This window comes from Alosa alosa, chromosome 7 (assembly GCF_017589495.1).
Source record: "Alosa alosa isolate M-15738 ecotype Scorff River chromosome 7, AALO_Geno_1.1, whole genome shotgun sequence".
In the NCBI taxonomy this organism is placed as follows: domain Eukaryota; kingdom Metazoa; phylum Chordata; class Actinopteri; order Clupeiformes; family Clupeidae; genus Alosa; species Alosa alosa.
In genome coordinates, this window is record NC_063195.1 from 19995775 (window position 1) to 20017858 (window position 22084).

General features: G+C 41.4%; 2 protein-coding genes across 2 annotated transcripts in view; one reads left to right on the forward strand and one right to left on the reverse strand.

The window, feature by feature from the left end:
* Positions 1–22084, forward strand: part of LOC125298155 (histone H3-like) — a 781614-nt gene that overhangs the window by 542195 nt on the left and 217335 nt on the right. The gene's annotated exons all lie outside the window — the stretch shown is intronic.
* Positions 2937–21190, reverse strand: commd1 (copper metabolism (Murr1) domain containing 1). Its single transcript, XM_048248867.1, has 3 exons — positions 21000–21190; positions 19926–20240; positions 2937–3370 (listed from the first exon to the last, which is right to left on the reverse strand). The coding sequence occupies exons 1-3, from the start codon at positions 21171–21173 to the stop codon at positions 3263–3265; spliced, it is 597 nt and encodes a 198-aa protein (XP_048104824.1). The 5' UTR covers positions 21174–21190; the 3' UTR covers positions 2937–3262.

Genomic DNA, 22084 nt, shown 5'->3' on the forward strand with positions numbered 1-22084 from the left:
AAAGTAGATAGATAGATAGATAGATAGATAGATAGATACTTTATTGATCCCCAGGGGAAATTCAAGTATTCAAATTCAAGTATGATTCTATGTAATGACTGCATGATATCTGTACTGTCCCTGTGTATATCTCTGTGTGACTGTGTTTAGAGATAAGCAGGAATATTATGTCTTTGCAGTGTTTCACTGTTCTGCATGGCTGGGTCAGTAGCTATCTGCCTAACTATTTCCTTGTCTAGTTAGAGCAGCTGATGGATCTTTAGGTGAAGTCGTGCTGTCTCTCCCTTGATGCGCATCATTGTAAATAAACTCTGTTCCTGATTTTTCATACTATTGGTCTGATTGGGTCTCTATTAAATCTATGGAATCAAAATACCATCAAAGGCAAACTTTGCTTTTGCTGCATGTTTTAAATGTTTTGAGAGTAAGAGCCTTTTGCAAGCAAAATGTCCAATTTTCGCCAGAGTGCTTCTGTTTAGACCGGCATGTTCATTATTTTGAAAACATGATGTCAGAGTTGACACAAGCATTAAAGCGATCGAGAAAAACTGTAATGCCTGGACAAAACAAGTTCACACCTTTGGGGATGCTACACGCTACAAGGTTACAGCTTGTATGTGTGTGTGTGTGTGTGTGTGGCTACATTAGTCTCTTAGGTGTAAAGTTCCTTTACTTAGGTTTCACTTACATCATCGGACACATACACAAAACCCAATTGTTAGTCGGCTAAGTCTCACCTGTCTCGCAATGGTTCTAAACTCGGCTCACGTTCCCTGTGGAACAATACTTGAAGCTGGGTGAATTCTGCTTTATAACAACAGGAAGAGAACTCAAATTTGGCCTCTGAGAAAGTACCGCAGTACCGCTGGGATGGCATAGTGAAACTCATAAACCAGCTGGAAAACTGTGCTCTGTGTGTGCGGCCATCGGCCTAAACATTGCTGGGTAGCGTGACATTTGACTGTTTAGAAATAAGCAATCTTTTTGAGCAAATTCTAAGCACACACACACAGAGGATTCTGACATAAACAACGAACCTATCAGCCTTCATGGCAAGGAGAGGATGAATTCTCTCTCTCACACACACACACACACACTCTCACACACACACACACACACGACCTGGTACTACCTCTACAAATATAGCATTCTGCATTTCACACTGCATGTGGCATATTATTACTGGGGAATGCGTGGAATTCAAGAGAACTACACAGATTACAATCTATGTGATGTTACCTTGGATAGAATAATCACATTTAAAATCTCATACACTCAATCGTAGGAGGTAAAAGTCATTTAAGCTCTTTTTGCCAGTCTTCTCTTAAAATCAGAAACCTTACTTTAGTCCAGACAAACTAAACGGACTTTGGTTGCATGCAGTAGCCTGAGAAGTTGTGGGTTCAATTCCCAGCCTCCACCGTTGTAATCTTGAGCAAGGCACTTAACCCCAAATTGGTCAGGGGACAATAGTCCCTTCTAATAAAATTGACACATGTAAGTCACTTTGGATGAAAATGCAAAATGTAAATGCACTACTACTCACAGATCGTACAGGGGAGTATTGTAAGTATGTGCTTTAGTGATTAACCTGCTGGGCATGTTAGCTTTGAGTAAACAGAAAAGGGCCTCATACAAAATCCCTGACTTTGTTTAGCTCTGGGTCTCATTAGAGCAGTGGGCAATGAAGCCGTTAGTAGATAGTCAGTGATAAACTCTATCTCACTTAGACACACAGAATGGATTAAAAAAAAAAAAAAAATGCATTTATTTTGTTCCAAAAACCTCTAACCAGGCGTGTCTGTGTCTACAACAAACACTAGGGTGGGTGAGGCCACTTAACCACACACCCTTCAAAAATCCCTAGCACCCCCTCCACCACCACCCACAACACCAACCCATATTTTCCCAGCCATTCCCTTTCCATCTGTGAGAACCAGTTGTTCCGCGTCCCACCCCATCTCCAGTCTTGACTCGAGACACACCCAAACGTTGTTGTCACTAGGCTGCTGCCGCCGCCACATCCCTCTTTTCTACAGCGTTCCCCTATAAACTGGAACACGCCTACACCCAATAATCCTGTAGCTCTGTAGCTTTAGTGTTAAAATGCTTAAATGTTAATAGCTTAAATGTTATTCTATTGCTGTAATAATAATAATATTTGAACCGTTTCAGGAATGACCTCTAACCCCATCCCCTCTCCCACCTTTGCCAAACTTGCCTGAGAACCCAAATCAAATGAGGACTGGCTTATCAAGGCCAAAACACACGTAGCTCAGTGTGTTGTCAAACTAGCCACGCAGCTCTTAATGCTAGTGATGTAACACTACTAACTCTGGGTCTGGCTGTCCAAGCGTACAGTATGGTGTGTGGTGTGTGTGTCCATGTATACAGTATGGTGTGCGTGGGTGTAGTGTGTGTAGTGTGTGTGTGTGTGTGATGTGTGTGTGTGTGTGTGTAGTACACAGGCAGGCAGGGAGGGTCCAGCACAGCCAGATACACATACAGGACACTAGATTCAGATGGAGATAACAACCAGATGATGACCGGGGAAATACAATGATAACAAGGGCCATTAAACCGATTAACCTCCTGAAACAAGAGCATGAATCAGAGCTGACAGTGAGGTAATTCACTTACAGAGGCATCACTAGGAGACACGAGACCTCATCATCGTGTCGCCATGGTAATTTGGTTATGACATATTTATGCCGTTTATGCCTTGCATGAAAAAACAACACAAAAGGCATCGGAAAGAAGTGACATTTAGCAGACGTTGTAATTGGGTACGAAACTGTAAGTGCAGGAATTTGGGATGCGGGGGAGTATTGTTGCGCTCAGATGATCTAGAGTTTTAGCCAGGTGCGTTTAAACCAAGAGTTGAAGAGAGAGAGAGGAGTAGTTCGCACACTGAAAGAATTGACTTAAACAAAGTCTACAGAAAGAGTTTGTCCATTTAATTTTGGGAGCAAGAGCAGACGTTTCAGCCGTCCGGCTATTCTCAATGCTCACAGTGCAGGAATTTGGACATTGGTGTGCAAGATACACATTCAACACATATACATGTGTAGACACTCACTTTTCACTATACAATGCACAAGCCACCTGTAAGGGGCCCTTCAGACTTAAACACACACTCCAGAAATACAAACGTGCTCACTCACACACACACACACACACACAAAAATGCATCCACGCACACAGACATAAAATTGCATTTGCACAGAGATAGACAGACAGAAACACGAAACACACACACACACTAGCTTTTGTGAACGATGCGGTCAATGCTCTCCTGGATCTCAGCCATCTTCTTTAGCACCTGGTTCACCTTCGTCTCGTCAAATTCCAAACACACAAAATCAGAGTCCTGCAGAGGGAAAGACATGCAGAGATGGACAGACAGAGAAAGAGATGAAACAGACAGACAGAGAGAGAGATGAAACAGACAGACAGAGAGAGAGAGATGAAACAGACAGACAGAGAAAGAGATGAAACAGACAGACAGAGAGAGAGATGAAACAGAGATACACCGATTAATATATGTGACATTACATACTTAATATATATTCCAACATTGCAAATACCATTGAAATTAAGTTAATCACACCTTTCTCCACACAGATTGGCCCAATTTAGCCTAAAATCAGCAGTATATGCAGAACAGAACATTCGCCTCCAGCAACTGTTCATTAGTTTATTTTCATTTGTTTGATTTGTGTGTATGTATATCATTCATTCTATACTTTTTGATACATTTTATTTTATGTCAACCGAAATCGCGACATTCATATCAACGATACTGTGTCGCGGTGTTTAAAGGCAGAATCGCGACACACCTTTCTAGTGTTTCACGCAGTGCTTTGCATCTTACGCGGCCGCAAAAGCAACACACATCTCCCGCTTTACTTATCGGTAGCCTACGTTGTCCAAAAACAAACAAATAAATAAATAATAATTTCATACCTCTCATTGCTTTCATTGTAGACTAGGCTATGTGTGCAACTTTACCAAACAGTATAGAAGTAAACCCCCTCTCCTTGCCCCGCGCTCTCTCTCGCGCTCCCTCCCTCTCCTGCTCAATGAACACGCGGGACTTAAATAAAACATTCACAATCGTGAAAGCAAGGACGCATAGAAGACGACCAGGCTCGGACTGGTAATCTGTACAACCGGGCAAATGCCAGGTGGGCCGGTCCACATGTGGGCCGGTGACCTCCGGGATTTTTTTTTATTTTTTTAAAGTTATTTAGCCTATTTGCGGCCCGTCATGTAGACCTACGCTTAGCCTATAAATGCAGTTGCATCCATTTGGATTGGGGGGTGACAGGTCAATCATTTTGGCCTCTTCATGACAGGTTCAGTGTGTTACGATCGTGCCCCCCTGCCCCACCCCTCAAGTGGATTTGTCCAAGCAGCCGCTTGGTTTGTGGGGAAATATAGCCTACGAGTCCATGCAGGGTCGGACTGGGAAAAAAAATTTGGCCCTGGCAATTTTCTCCTGGACCGGTGCAGTGATGGCTCATGATGCAATACAAGGAACAATCATAGCCAGAATTTTGAAAAGAAGACAAAAGGTCAAAGTCTGGTCAATTGTGATAGAAATGCTGTAACTTTAGGCTTAGGCCTACTCATTAAAATCAACAGAGAGCCCACTACCTGTATATTGTAACCCAAAACTTAAAAACATGTCAAGATAGGCTACACAGTGCAGTTACTGGCCATTTTGGTGCCCTAACTGGTGAAATACAGTATTAACCTAAGTATGTCATCATATGCCCAACTATAAAGATGTAATCTGCCTGTTCCCAGGGATGGGTAGTATTTCTGAAACATGTAATATGTGTTTCAAATGCAAAATAGTATTTTGTCATTTGTATTTTATTGGGTTGAAGGAAATGGCTCTGTATTTTGTATCAAAATACTTTATTGGTGTGTATTTTTGTATTTTAAAAATACTGCAAGCTAATCATCGCAAAGTGAATTAGTAAAATACCTAATACACTCATTTTTAATGTATCAAAATAAACTACAAAATACAGTAGGCCTAACCATATTACGTATGTATGAAAATAAAATACTGTATTTTTGTATTTAGAAAATACTCAAAATACTTTTTTCAAGGAAGTATGGAAGCACTGCAAAAAAAAGCTTTTTTATCCCAAACATTCAGCCTATTAAAACTATATAGTAAAAAACAATACAATTTGGCCCCTGTCGTATACCGTATGCAAGTTCATGTAGTGTGATCAGAATTAAGAATAATTCAAGAATTTACATTTACATTTAGTCATCTAGCTGATGCTTATCCAAATGACTGACAGAGCTTTCAATTAACCACATTATAATCAATAGGCCAAAATCATAACTGTGTATCTGTGCCAAAATTCGTAATTCAAGTCCAGTGCAGAACTGAATAAGAAAATCATACGCCTATGTATCTTGAAGTTCCAGTATGTGAGAGACTTGACGCACCTTAATATCTCCAACCTCAAGTATGCAGCTAATAAAGAAATAGAATTGTTATTTAATTAAACAAGGTGAACTCCCCACTGTGGAATGCAGTAAAGGATGCTACAAGGAAGGGAATTCAAACACACTCAACACCTTACCATCTATTGATGTCATTGTGGTTGAGATATGACATTTTTCTGTTAAAGATTGGCATGGAGACAATGGGACATGGTTGCCTTTGTCAGTGTCCTTATGTGAACTCAGACCAGAGCTGATGCTTCAGCAATAGCAGTCACTGAAAAGCTGTAAGTGTTGTTGAACACAGCTGTTCTCACATTAGCTGATTGCGACAAACATAAACCATTGTTGCCTAATTACCAATTATTCATTACACCTGTCTGTAGTATCTACTTTTTTTGTGTTGTGTTTTTTTGTAGTATTTTGCAGTATTTTTAAAATACAAAAATGCACACCAATTAAGTATTTTGATACAAAATACAGAGACATTTCCTTCAACCCAATAAAATACAAATGACAAAATACTATTTTGCATTTGAAACACATATTACATGTTTCAGAAATACTACCCATTCCTGGGAACAGGCAGATTACATCTTTATAGTTGGCCATAAAATGACATACTTAGGTTAATACTGTATTTCACCAGTTAGGGCACAAAAATGACCTGTAGCTGCACTGTGTAGCCTATCTTGACATGTCTTTAAATTTTGGGTTACAATATACAGGTAGTGGGCGCTCTGTTGGCCTAAGCCTAAAGTTACAGCATTTCTATCACAATTGACCAGACTTTGACCTTTTGTCTTCTTTTAACAAAATTCTGGCTATGATTGTTCCTTGTATTGCATCATGAGCCATCACTGCACCTATTGCATTCTACTGTTGTTAGCCTTAAGCCTAGCTCAGTCATTATGTTGTACCACATCACCCTCCATTAGAAGTGCAATGAGCTGCATTGAGCATAATAAACTGCATTTAGAATTCCAAATCCATATTTCCAGATATTTTGGTAAAAGTAACTTAAAAGTAATACAATACTAGTGTAATGCCTTACAATTCAGAGACAGTAATATTATAATGTAATGAATTACTTTGAAATGACAGTAATAAGTAATACATAATATATTACGATTTTGAAGTAACTTGCCCAACACTGATTAAACCACATATCACTGCTTGACTAAAGGAAAAATATAGGCTACTGAACATGCATGGAGATAGTCATAGTTGACAGAAATTACGATACTGATTATATAATAACCTATAGGTCCAAATCTAAATGTTTGGGTTCAGTTTATGAAGTGTTGCTACAGCATGATACTGTGTGTTTGTTATTTATGGGGGGGAATCAGGGGGGGATTTTGGTATCGGTGGGCTTGTGTGTGTGTGTGTGTGTGTGTGGGGGGGGGTCGTCGGTCCAGTAGTGGGCCGGTCCAGGAGAAAATTGCCAGGGCTGAATTTTGTTCCCAGTCGGACCCTGCGACTAGCTAAATTACTATTAAATCCGCTTAGCATCATTAGCATGCTGCACATATTTGTTTAAAGCTCTTGCATTGAAGTTGACTGATCATCTCAATACCAACATTTCCTAAAAGGGTCTGTCCCAAGGAGAACAAGTATTACCTTGAAACTTAAACACACATGGGAAAACTGAACAGTCCAATCAGTAGACTACGATAGGCTAAGCTAGCCAACTATGCTACTTTGTTTACAATATTTCCAGGCTTCAACCAGACAGCTGAATTAAAGAGGTAGAATTGTAATAAAAAATAGCAGGCCTAGGCAATAGGCTAATCTGCATAAAGTGTGCGGTCATAAATATCAGTCATTCAGAAAAATATTTTTATATCAGGATATAAAATAATAGATATATTATATTGTAATCCTCTGGTGTTCTAAGGGAGGCTATTCAAATGTTATTTAATAAAATGTCTAGCCCCCAAAAAAAAAAAAAATCGAGATTCGTATCGAACCGTGGGTCATAAATCGTGATACAAACCGAATCGTGAGGTTGGTGTATCGTTACAGCCCTAATTCAATGTGATGCCTTGCAGTGGGAGGCCGAGAGTGGGAATATGAGCTCGTTGGCTTTCACACCGAACGAGCACCGTCTCTGGCGTCATCTGGGTTAAACGGTCCCTGGTGCGCTCACGGGTAGCCGGATGCCCCAGATCTCGGTGCAAAGGGACGCGCCCGACACAGAATACGCTCGGACGGCGATGCAGACAAAGATGGGACAAACGGCCTGGCAACACACGGTCATCAAGAGATCAAAAACAAACACACACACACACCTGTCAGGAATGAGAGGGAGAAATGCTGATTAATAACACACACACACACACACACACACACCCAAAGTAATCTGGTGAAATTCTGTCACACAGTCGTATTATTTCATACATTTTGCCATAATTCACTGCTGTTGGCAAATGGGTACTAAGGGGCAGCCTAGGCAGCTCATGCAGCTCACGACAGGAAGCCATGAGATTTGAGAGCTGGGAGATAAGAGACAGAGGAGGAACTGCTGAAGAACTGCTGCACGCACAGGCAAGTATGCTGAGACACACACACACACACACAGGCACGTATGCTGAGACACACACACACACACACACACGAACACCCAGGCACACCCAGACACGCATGCACAGGCAAGTATGCTGAGACACAAACACACACACATACACGTGAACACAGGCACGTATACTGATACCCACCCACCCACCCAAACACATACACACACACACACACACACACACACACGCAGAGACACAAACAGACACACTCACACGTCTCCATAGGCGTAAGTGATGCATGTGAACACTATGGTGAACACATCATTGACCCTGCAGTGTTTGAGTTGGAGGCTGTTGTAGCTTTCGTAGGGGGCAGAGATGCCTATGCCTAGTTGGTGTGGTCAATATGTTCACTTCCAAATCCCGCCTGCAAAATGTATACCGATTCACAATGCATTCAGCTCACCTTAAGTTCATCCCTAGATTTTAATAGCTTTGTAACAAGCCCCTACCCAAACGTGAATAACAGCATTGCTCTTTGGTGTATTTTCAAATTTTAACTTCTTTGGACAACCTCTCTCATGCAAATACTTCCAATAAATATTAGATGACTACTCAATCTCCATTTTACAAACCACTGCAATATCAACCACTTTCCTCTCACCATTGGTTTTCCAGTAACCTACTATTTTCTTCATGCGGATAGAAGGAAAATGAATCTTTAATGGAAGGGGGGGGGGGGGGCATCCGTAATCAGATCAGTTGCTACTAGCCTACATCCAACAAGCTCCAAGGCTCTGTAAGGCACCTTGATCCATGTCATGAAACTCTATAAACAAAATTGAATTTAATCAATGTTGTTAAGGCGTTTATTATTTCACCACTGTTTTCCAGCAGCCTATTGGTATCTTCCACACTTTTACAGGAAAGGGTGGAGCATCCTGTACTCAGATCAGTTCCCACATCATCCATCTCTTCTAATAAAGATGTCATAGGGGCAGAGATGCCTATGCCTAGTTGGTGTGGTCAATATGTTCACTTCCAAATCCCGCCTGCAAAATGTATACCGATTCACAATGCATTCAGCTCACCTTAAGTTCATCCCTAGATTTTAATAGCTTTGTAACAAGCCCCTACCCAAACGTGAATAACAGCATTGCTCTTTGGTGTATTTTCAAATTTTAACTTCTTTGGACAACCTCTCTCATGCAAATACTTCCAATAAATATTAGATGACTACTCAATCTCCATTTTACAAACCACTGCAATATCAACCACTTTCCTCTCACCATTGGTTTTCCAGTAACCTACTATTTTCTTCATGATAGAAGGAAAAATGAATCTTTAATGGAAGGGGGGCATCCGGTAATCAGATCAGTTGCTACTAGCCTACATCAACAAGCTCAAGGCTCTGTAAGGCACCTTGATCCATGTCATGAAACTCTATAAACAAAATTGAATTTAATCAATGTTGTTAAGGCGTTTATTATTTCACCACTGTTTTCCAGCAGCCTATTGGTATCTTCCACACTTTTACAGGAAAGGGTGGAGCATCCTGTACTCAGATCAGTTCCCACATCATCCATCTCTTCTAATAAAGATGTCATAGGGGGAAGAGATGCTTATGCCTAGCTGTTTTTGGTCAATATGTTCACTTCCAAATCCCGTCTGCACAATGTACGCAGCTTCACAGTGTATTTAGCACACCTCAACACAGCTCAAATTGAAACTGGGTTCCGTAAGGCACCTTGATTCATTCATATCTTATGACCCTATAGAAATCGTATGGATTTGAATTGTTGCTGTCTAGACGTCTATTATTTTAGAACTGTTTTCCAGGAACCCATTGGTGTCTTCCACACATTTACAGGAAAAATAAGGAGAGAGAGAAATAGAGTTGCGGTGGGGTGAGTGCAGTGAAGCAGCATCCTGTACCCAGATCAGCTCCATCTCCATCTAATGAGCTGCAATGCTGTTAGTGCTGACTGATCGACCCGATTAATGCCATCTTTTCCTTAATCGGCATCTGCTGATTAAACAATAAATGTCTGCAGTCAGGCAGGATCGTCAGTGTGGCTGCTAAAGTGCAATGGTAGCAGTCCTCCTTGTGTTGATTTTGTCATTCTATATGCAGATTTTTGTTCTGAATGCAACTGAACGTTCTGCATTTAACATTTCCAGAGAGAACATCACATGTGCAGAGCCTTATTTGAGGTACATCAGCCATGTCATCATTAGCGTAAAAAATATAACTTGGAACATAATCAAGCTTTCACTTAGGGAATCATTTCCGATAGGCCATTGGGCAGGGTGTTGTTGAAATGAGGTAGTCCTACAGGAAAAGCTTGCAATTGTGCTAGTCCAGGTTGTTTTTACATTAATTCCATGATATTACATGTCAATGTTGATCATTACTTATTGCACTTATTCTTACTGTACTCTAATGTTTTTAAATTGTCCTAAAATTGTTGAGAACTGCTCTAAAACTTAAACTGTTTACTATGTTGTTAGTCGCTTTGGCTAAAAAGCGTCAGCCAAATGTAATGTAATGTAATGCAATTAAAAGCTTCATTATAAAGAAAAAATAATCATGATTAATTAGTTGTTTTTTATCATTTGACAGCCCTAAAAAAAACCTAAGATCAAGTGTTTGAGGAACTTATCAGCCAATTCTAGGCCCGTTTACATGAACAGTATTTTTGTCATTCCGGTTAAACTATTCCGAATGAAAATTGTGTCATCCGTTTACAAAGGTACATTAATACGAAAAGCCATGCTATGTATTTTATACTGGCAATGTCCTGCTTGTGTTGGCTAAAGGCATGCTATTTACCTGAAAACAATGAGGAAATGACTAGACTGGTTTACACTGCCCTGACATAACAGGGTATATTTATTATGACTGGTGTTAATGTTTTACACGCACAGCAGTCAATGTCCTCAAAGCACCACAGCTTGACTTAAGGCCCAACAACACTACCAACAAAAACTAGATTTACGTTTATTCATTTAGTAGACGCTTCAAAGTGACTCACAGAAAGAGAATAACATTCAAGCTCCAGTGCAGAGGAGGCCTTAGTTTGGAAGTACTACTGCATCAGTACAACACTATGACAAGAGTGCCGCCATTATAAGCACTAGCCAAAATGTGGTAGGAGAAGAAAGTAGTAGAAGAAGAGGCGGTAGAGGAGGGAAGAGAGAGGGCAGTGCGTGATAAGTGTGCGTTAGCTTGTTAGTGGGGTTAGGAAAGGAGGAAGGTAATAGGGCTGCACTATATTAGGAAAACATGCGGTATGCGATAACATTATTGAGTACTGCGATAACGATATAACTTGAGATATTTAAATATTTCACGTTTTTCTCCACCTCATGTTTTTTTCCAACCTCATACGCTGCGCATCCCACGTTATTAGGCTACCGGCATGCCAAGTGCAGCGGAAAGTGAAAGTAAGGGGCACATCGCACAGTCCAAGAAGTAGGCTAAACAACTTTTACAAATAACGAATCCTGATTACCTCTCTGCTGCTGTCTGGGGCTTTTGCTAAATGCAAATCATGAAATACAAGCCTTACAGTGAAAGACGTATATCTTCTGATCCTAGAACGATAACGAAAGAAATTGTTTATTTTAACACAGTGGAGAAGGACGCATTTGGCGTTGTGTTTGTAACACGTCATCCTTAATAAAACCAAAATATTTCCATAGAACAGACGTGCTTTTCCTTTTAGTCACCAATTCCTCTTCACCCAAGTGTAGCCTACCTCGCTCGATCTTCAGCCATCACGACATTAGCTCCCGTCTCAACACCTAACACACCACACACCTAAACTGGTAGGGGACGGGCTTCTAGGGCAGCATGACAGCATCGGTTTGGTAACATATGTTGACATTCAGAATGTGAATACACCATAGACTGTATGGAATGCGCACGGCACAGAAAATGTATCGAAATGTATCGAAAATTAAGTAATCTTTGCGGTATGTCCATCGCAAATGTTGATATCGCGATAACGATAGATTTTAGATATATCGTGCAGCCCTAGTAGGTAAGGAGTTGAGTTATTAGGCTACTATTTCCAACCATGTAGCCTGATGATGGCAACATGTCACAAAAATATGTTATATATATATATATATATATATATATATATATATATATATATACACACATACACACTATACATCAGTGGTCCCCAAACTTTTTCTTCCGAGGGCCAGCTTACTATGCCTGGCTCTAAGAGAGGGCCAGAGACTCGGAGTATATCAGTAACCATAAATAGCTTAGTGCTGTGAACAGCAGTCTACCTTAGTTGAATATTCCATTACATTTCTATCTATAGGCTATTGCAATTTAATACCATTGTGTTTATATTGCCATCATGCCATATCAGTGTAAAATGTAACTCAAATTAAATAATACTAATAAAAAGACTTTTGCATTCCCAAAAGTATTAGCAGGGAGTCCCAAAAGTATATTTCATTAAACATGTGTGAACTCTGAAATGACCACCATTCTAACTTTCACTCACCTGAACTTGAATAGAAGTTAGTTATTAACAATTAATTGATAAACCTTTACAATACTTTGAGCACTGATGCAGCAGTCAGCATAGGCCTCTTAGATTGTTTGCAGGTAGGCCTACATTTCATTCCGTTTTTGATGGCAAACGTGAAACAGCGCCAAAACCACCACCAGTGGACAAAAAGAGTATTACATGTGTACTGTTAAGACTCGCCATAGAGAATGAATGGGGGAAATTGCGGAGGTTATAGTTTGACTAGGTCGTACTCTCGTGCGGGCCGGTTGCTACATACCACGGACATGTTTTGGGGGGCCACCCAAAATGAGGTGGCGGGCCGTAGTTTGGGGACCACTGCTATATATATATATATATATATATATTTACACATATATATATATATCTAAAAATATATATCATATATATATATATATATATGCAGCAACTCATACAACACACAGGTAGCAAGATTGTTTTGCCTGGCTGCAGAAACAGAGACTTATGTGAAAAAGACTTATGAAAAATAGTTTTCCTTCAGTCCACTCCTTTGTACTGTCACAAAACACAGACAGACAGCTTCCAACAACAGATTCCAACCGGACCATTCAGATCCCCACAGAAAGGACATAAACCTATTATGGAAAAGCCGGGCATTACCCCTCCCCCCTCTTCCCAGTCTCTCAGTCTAACGGCACACTCTTATTTTGTATTATTCTGGCAATGTAAATTAGTTGCTATTGTTGCTATCTCTTAATAACTACTCTTAAAGGGACACCAGGCAAGCCTGATGCTTTTTCTCTACGAAACTCCCCCTCGCTCGGTCTGAAGCTCTTTTCCTTTTCTCTCTTTGCAACAATCGCTAGCGTTTCGTTAGCCTCCCTCTGTGCTGTGGATGCAGGATGGAAACTGAAACTGCTTCGGTCGCCGGGTACGATACACTGAACTTGCAAGCGGGATATTCTTCCTACAGGCAGTAGGGGCGGGCGAGAGAGTCTTCATTCGCCCTGTAATGAGTCATTTAACCATATACCGACTTACGAAGATGAGTAATTAACACGAAAACGTTGCCTGGTGTCCCTTTAAGCAAATACTGATATGGTACAAACTGCAGGTGGGGTAGGCAGGGCCAACGGATAACTGTCCATATCACCATGTATGCACATGGACAGGACAGCGTCCACAAACACACACCCCCACCCACTCACTTACCACCACCACCACCACCACCACCACACACACACACACACACACACACACGTTATAGCTGATGTTGAAACATAACACAGTCTCCTCAAACACTGCCACTATTCTATCTAAAACCAAAAGTTTGAGCAATCTTGTATTTGTAAAGCCTAACTTTGTGTGCCTGTGCACAATGCACATTCATGTTTTATGGACACACACACGCAGACAAACGCACATACAAACACAGTCTGGATACCATCGTCCCTCGAAGCTCACTCCACAAGCTCCTGTGTTTGCAGAACAAACAGTTCTGTGCAGAGCAATGTCAGATGGAAAAATTCAACCAGAATCCCTGTGCCATTTCCCTACAATCCCTTTTTTGGGTTACATGGCCAGAAAGAAAGAAAGAAAGAAAGAATGAAAGAAAGAAATAAAAGGAATGAGGACAGAAAGTGGAAGAATGACAAAATGGTGGCCTCACTTGACTTGAGCTGATTAAGATAAAAACAATATCATTATTTCAATAATAATATATAAAACCATATGCAAATCTTGAATAAAAACATATGCAAATCTTGATTAAAAAAGTTCAAACGTTAAATGAATAGATTTTAAAAGTTCAAAAGTTAAATGAATAGATTTTAAAAGTTTAACTTATTGAGGGTGATTGTTTTGGCGGGAGTTGTAATGGCCAAATCACCAATCACATTGGTAGGCAGTCAGTAACAGATGAGTTGAGGGAATTCCTAACGACTCATAACAACCACAGAGACAGCAATCTGGGGAGTGTGGGAGTGTGTGTGTGTATTGACATGTTCAGAGGAGACACAAGGATTCAGTATCTGCAGACTCCTACAAAGGTCCAGTTTATTATGAAGATTCGGTGTCTGTTTGTTTGTGTTTAAACAAACAACAAAGCCTCTCATTTTGTAAAATGGCTGGGCTGAGAGAGCTAGTTACCTTTAATGCCATAATCAGGCTGTACTTGCTTTTGGCCTGCTATCTTAATTTGAAGCTTTCCTGTCACAGACATAAATGAATAGACTGACAAACAGTAGACTTACATCAACAAACCCAAATTGAAGGCTGGGCTGTCCATGGTCCACTCCGGAGGACCCTGACCACTCCTTAAACTCCACGGCCGGGCTCGTCTACAACGGATGTCGACTAACTTACTATTCACCAGCTCTTGTGGGTCCAACGTTTTAGACACACCTACTATTCACCAGCTCTTGTGGGTCTGATGTGTTAGACACACCACCTCTTGTTATCACCGCTCATCAAATCTAGGCAAAGCATGCGACGCGTGCAGACAACATGCATGCAACGATGAGCGCCGCTTCTGTTCGTTCACGCGGGCTTCCTAATTGCTAAATTGCGTAGACGAGGTGTCTAATGTTTGTCACGGAGGAGAGGTTAAGCATGACCCCAAGTGACCGATAACGCACACGTTTCTCCAGACTGCAAATGGAAAAAATAAAAAACAGATCTACCACACAATCCTTAAAAAGGCATGATACATACTGATATGGAAAAATGAAGCTACCACAGCACATTTTCCTGATGTCATCCTATGGTTGCTGAGTGGCATTCAAATTAACGGTCATATTGAAAATGAAGAGACCACTGCAAATTTGAATATGACAGTCAACTCATTCGAATGTCACTCAGCAACCATAGGATGACATCAGAAAAATGTGCAGTGGTCTCCTCATTTTGTTTCAGAGCTGTATTTTAAGCATTCAAAAAATGGTTATGAAATAACTAGGATTTCTGCTCTCAAAAACATATGGAAGCTTTGCATTGACTCCCATTTAAAAAAAGAAAAGAAAGAATCAACCATCAACATTGGTTGATAAATGCAGATAACTACACTAGTGCCACAATGGTGAGCCTGTTACTGTGCCAACAGAGGCAACGGGTGGGACTGATGACCCAGTCTGTCTGTGTTCCGTTATAAAATCGACAACCCACCTGGGAGCTGCCACGCCTAAAGAGGGAGAACCTTGTGACAAAAGCAACGAGGCAGACCTAGCCATGGGGCAGGACAGGGCACACACGCACTCTCACACACACACGCTGTGTAAGCTTGTTTGAAGACATTCTAGAAGACCGAAGAACAGGGACTTGCCCAACTCAGAAGTAGGCCAAGGCCAACGCAAACAAAGTGTCTATGCTTGCCTTGCACATAACCTTGTCTTCACAGTAGCACAAAGCACTACCTTGCCTCTAACTGTATGTGATCATTTTATATTTTAAAAGTACCTTCCTCTTCGCTGTAGTTTCACTCAGTTCTGTGGCCATGTAATCTCGGCTTTATTGTAAATGAGGTTCTTCCCTCAATTAACTTTCCGAGAATTACAAAAAGAGGCATACCGGTACTACTACTACCACATCCAATAAAACTCATAAAAGCAACGGCTTTTCACAGTCTAGTCTTATCAAGCGCTTGGGTACATGTTATCTGGCGAATACATGTACATACACAAGGGCAAGGACAACGTCCACACTGTTGGCAAGAGTGGGAACGGCCACTGGCCACAGACTTGTGCCAGGTTGAGCGTGTATTGAAACCCAACCAGAATCACAGAGGTCTTATTATGAGCTGCTCTGGGTTCACTTATTGGCTATGACTTGGCTCATAGACCACTATTAACAGTTCCACACAACAGCTAATGGGTGTTAAGTGAATTTGGCTTAATGCCATTTGTAAAGCTACTTTTTGAGGCAAAAGCATTGTAATAATGATAACACAATGATTGTAGATCAATCATTTATTTACCTTAATAGGTGCTATATGTAAGATTTGTTGCTTAAAACTAGACAACCAAACTAAAACTAGAAATAGAAACAGTGTGAAAATAACTGCGTTGATGTAATGTCACGGATGCCTATTGCCTATGCTCTGGGTATGCATACTCTGACCAATAGCAGCGGACAAGCTCAGATATGAGCTACAAAAATGGAACAGAAATGGGACAGATTTTCAAACAAGGATTTTGAAATAGAGAAAAGGTCAAAGAGGGGTGAAGTTCAGACATAAGGAGTTCTTCTTCGTGCATCAGCAAACAGTTAAATATGCTATGTCTGGTAAAAGTGCACGAAAAGCACTACTGTGATATCGTAGTCCGGTAACTAAGAGACTAAGTGTCCTACCATCTGTTGCTCTTTGGTGAGTAAATTCATAAACAAGGCTTTTGGGAAATGTAGTCCTGTTTTTGACCACCACCAGCTTGACAGCAATGGAATGAGTGATGAAAGGCAGTGCAATGAAATATCATGTCAATACCAACCACAGTACTTGGACTGACAACACAAAGAAAAAACAAAACAAATCAGTAAACAAACAAAACAAACATGTAAACATAGGCAAACCAAAAAACTATACAAACCTATGCAAAAGCTTTCTCCTGTGAAGTATTTAATGAACTTTTGTGTACACACATACACTGACAGACACACACACACACCTCAGAAATATGGAAATATGCATTGCAGCCTGTGTGTTTACATTAATAAAGGAACATGTTTTGAATTGGTTCCCTGAGCTTTAGAATAGAATGAATGCAAAGAATTGATAGATTGAGAGTTCAAAATAACTACCCTATCCACCTGGAAACTGAGGACCTTTGTGTTTTAAACATAAAAAACTGCTCTACATCTGTTTGGCATAAGTAAAAACAACTGTTAGCATCCCCCCCCCCCCGCCCCCGCCCACAGAAGCTGGAGTCCAATGCCATGCCCCCTCAGCGTCTGCCAGGGCAGCAGAGTGGAGACTTAAACCAGTGACTTCCGAATGAGGAGACATAGTCAAAGAATCCTACACAGAAATGTGTGGGATTAGTTCATAATGCCAGTATGGCCGTTGCCTACACATATCCAGGCCTTTCTTGTATGCCTCCCCATTCACTTAAATATGAAAATAATTGTCAAAGTTCAAAGTGCGTTGTCAAGATGGCCGTCGAGTGGGGGGACTGGCTTATACGGTCTTTGCTTAAACACACAACCACCAATACACTCGACCACAAAACCGAAACCCCAGATTTGATGGTTAACAAACACATCTTTAGTCATTTTGTTTTTTAAAAAAACATATGGCAAATTCAACCCATCATACTAAAGCCAGTCAGGTGGCAACATTGCAGCCTGGCCTGCAGCATTCAGTCTCCTAAACCAACTACACCTTATCTTTATATATCTCACAAAAAACTTAAGTTTATGATTATCCTTCACGTCTGGAAAGTCCTGTGACCTGGCCAGCTATGACATTAGCAACGTCCATCAGATCGCAAGCATGGCCATAGATGTAAATGATCAGAGGAGGCGTTTCCACAAACTTGTACTACAACTGCTGTAAAGGAGATTCCACGTTCAAAAGACTTGCCATAGCAAAGCTCATCTTTGCTCAGTCATGGCTTATCTCTTCGATCGATCATAAATGGATAGAGAACCTCCCCCTATTCGACCACTTCATCCTCTGTTCACTTAGCAACAGCAGATATGGAACTGACCATGGTAACCAAGGGCTCAGTTCTGCTCCTAGGCTATGGTGTAACTGAGGACTCTCCTTTAAAATAACTGTATCCTCAGTGTAATTAATATCCACAATATAAATCACTATCCACAAAATAATCAATTACCTTTAGTATATTCAAATTCAATTCAAAGAACTTTATTTTTCCGTTTGGAACTTCATGTGTGGAAAGCGTCAGTGCATACATACATACACACACACACAAACGTAAAAAAATATCATTATAATCAATACCCCCCGCATATTTAACAACTTTGGAATAATTCATATCTTTAGTACTGGTAATAGGCAATGGAGTACCGAAGTGTGACATTATGTCTCCATGATGGCAGTTTCACTGGATCTAAACAAACTTTTGTAGTGGCCATCAACTGCATTGCATGTAGACATGTGGCATAATTTCTACCTCATCAATTGTTTTTAAATGTAGGCTATAACCGTTTAAAAGTGTTTTACCTGTTAGGCAGCAGCTCAGCCACATAACACGGATTCCCTGTCAGGTGTTAGAGTAATAAACAAAACCCCAGTGGATATTTCATTGGAGTCTTATCAAAGGCTGGTGGTTGCTTCGAGTTATGTTTTTCCACCCGCCAAGACATGTCTCTCTCTCTCTGCTTGTGGGAAATATCCTGACCCTCTACCCTCCCACTGTGCATGATTAGGGGTTAGACCTATACACTGCTGGATTTTGGGACCAAAAGGAGCAAAACGCCATCTCTCTGAGTCTGGGCATACACTCTATAGATTGTGTTACACCATCAAATATTATTACACTTCATCTCAAAAACAACCACAAAATCATCACACTGATCTTCTCTCTCTATCCATCTCTCCATCCATCCATCTATCCCTCTCTCTATTACCTATCTATCTCTCTCTCTCATTCACCTACACACTTTCATTTCTCCGGTAAGACACATCTGCTGCTCCATCCCCACCACAGCCCCCATTCTTTTTTACAACAAGACAACAACACGTTGCAGTTAGCTTTTCGAGACACTTAAAGTGCTTCACTAGCCTAGAAATCTAGACGTACCCTAGCGGCAGCAAATTACATTTGCTTCCAAGGCTAGTCTAGCAACTCTGTTGGCTTGTGAGCTCGAAAAATTAAACTTCTATCAGGCCAATGAAATCGTGTAGAGTCGTTAGGTGGGCTTAACAATGATTGATGGCAGAGTTGCAACGGTTTGGCTTGAATTCCCTGCTACTTGAAAACAAAGAAGATGGATGTTGCTGTTGGCGAACAGTGTGACACGAGTTAAGCTTTTTTTTAAGTTGACAAAAGTTTGAACTAGCCCACTAGCTCCTCTGGTGGGAAAACGCATGGGACTCATAGCGCTGTCCTATTGCGTGCAGCGGGAATTTGAAAGACAACCGATTATACCGCCCCTCGGACTGAGCACTGCGAACGGTGAGTGCCCAGACCCTACATTTTAATGTGGGTCTGGCTCGTCAGGCTAGTGCTTCACTGTAAAGGGGGTAGCACCCACCTGGGTGATGCAGGGCAGCCATTATGAGACAGAATGCTCACCACACACCAGCTTGAGGTGGAGAGTGAGGGAGTGAATGAGCCAATTACAGTGGAGGATGATTAGGGGACCAGATTGAATGAGCCAGGTGACCAGTCTTTCTTTCTTTCTTTCTTTCTTTCTTTCATTCTTTCTTTCATTCTTTCCCTCCCTCCCTCCTCCTCACCTCTCCTTGTCTGCCCAGCTCCAGCTCCAGCAGAGCGACGGCGTTGCCAGCCGCCTCTCCTCCCTCGCCGCTCCCACCACCCCGGCCGCTGCTGGCCGCCTGCACGTCCACCCTCCAGCTGAGGCCGCGCAGGCCGGGCTCCCAGCGGCTCTGGCTCACCAGGCTGTCCCGCACGCGCACCCGGTGCCCCTTCCAGAAGCGGGAGAGGGCGGCCGCCTGCTCGCCGCTCAGTCCGCCCGAGCTGCCCTGCTTGCGGGTCTGAGCCGTGAGGAAGGCCTCCAGCTGAGCCTGGTCCATGTCCGCCGAGGCGATAGACTGAGGAAGGAGGAGGAGGAGGAGGAAGAGGGGAGGAGGAAGTGGAAGTGGAGGATAGGAGAGGGGAATAAAGCAGGAGGCGAGAGATATCAGATGGAGGAAAGAATAAAACAACAGAGGTTAGGCTTAGTACTGTACTAGCAAGCAGGCCTAGGTTGCAGGCAGTACAGCCACAGGCCTATCTCAAAGAAACTTCACTGAATAAGTCATCCCGAAAGATCCTACCAAACTAGAAAAAAAGGGCGAAAACCATTATGGGTAATAATGACCTCAAATTTAAATCAATGCCCTATTATTAATATAATCTTCAATTGTATTCTGCGAGTGGTTGTGCGGACAATACTGCCCTCTTATGTTTGTAGTCAGTATCTACCTACCTGACTCACACACAAGCTCCTAAATCAGATTTAGCCTAGCCTATATTTGCCGGACTTCCTAATGAAAAAGTCCCACGACAGCATCTGGAGGTAAATGGCCTTTTAGACCACAGTTATCCGCGACCGCCTTGCACAGCATCGTAAACGGTGGCCTTGTTTTAACACTGGCATAAAAGTGTGTCGAAAACATTTCAGCAATGAAACTGAGCGAGGAGAAAAAAAGACATGCAACAGGCGGCTGTCAGGTTACCCCCTTACGACAACAGACTAACATTACCTGGTTGATGGTGCACTGTGCATATTCATACAAATTGTGCTAACTTAACGTCTCAAAACCTCGGGGAAGTTTTCCATAACGTTAGCCTACAGCTTCTCAAATCACCTTTACAAGACCTTTCATTTTTTCGTGCAAAGCGTGGAATTCCTCTTGGGACAGGTCAGGATAAAGTTCATTTTTCAGCAGGTCCTCGGTTATTTCCAATTTATTGTAATAAACCTTTTGCGCGATACCATTTAGTAAACCATTTAGAGACTTCAATGTGTCTGCGTCCGCCATGTTTAATGTTGGCTATGAAGTCACGTTACCCTGGTCATGTGAGTTACTGGTATCAAAATAAGAGTCATGGAATTGAATAGAAAAATATAAGATATTGTTAAGTCTTCCAATACTTGGATTAACACGAGACATTTATGTACCTCAAATGAAAAAAATATTATTATTATTATTATTATTATTATTATTATTTAACTGAACTATGGATGGATCTTGTCAGACAGTTAGCCTGGGTGTTCCCATCAGACAGTAGGGTATTCTAGTCCAATGGCATTATCACCAGTCCTGGTAATCTTCAGAGGGCCAGCTCACTATGCCTGGCTCTAAGAGAGGGCCAGAGACTCAGAGTATGTCAGTAACCGTAAATAGCTTAGTGCTGTGAACAACAGCAGTACCTTAGTTGAATATTAAAGGTGCTCTAGCGGGTAACGTCACTTCTGTTGACTTTCAAGCAAAACAGAGAGCTAGCTCGCTACTTCCTCCCCTTCCCTCCCATGCTGCTCCCGTGCAATTGAAACTCTCCTAAATGCGCATCTCGTCTGTGATTTACTGGAACTGTTTGTTATGTTTTCATGGGCTAGGTTTGCCCTGGTTGTTTTTGTTGCCGTTTTTGGAGCCTGGGCTGTCCACAGAAATCATTTTTTTTAGCTTACAGTGCATTCAGGACACAGACAGCTAGCGGTTGGTTAGGTGATGTTTGCAGTAAGTGACATAAAATGTTTTAGCCTTAAAAAACGTGTGGCATCGCTTAGAGCACCTTTAATCCATTACATTTAATCATAGGCTTGCAATCTAATACCACTCTTAGCTCTGTTTATTTTATATTGACATAATGCCATATCAATATAAAATGTAGTTCAACATGGAAATAGCTCTGAAATAATACTAATAAAAATACTTTAGCATTCCCAAAT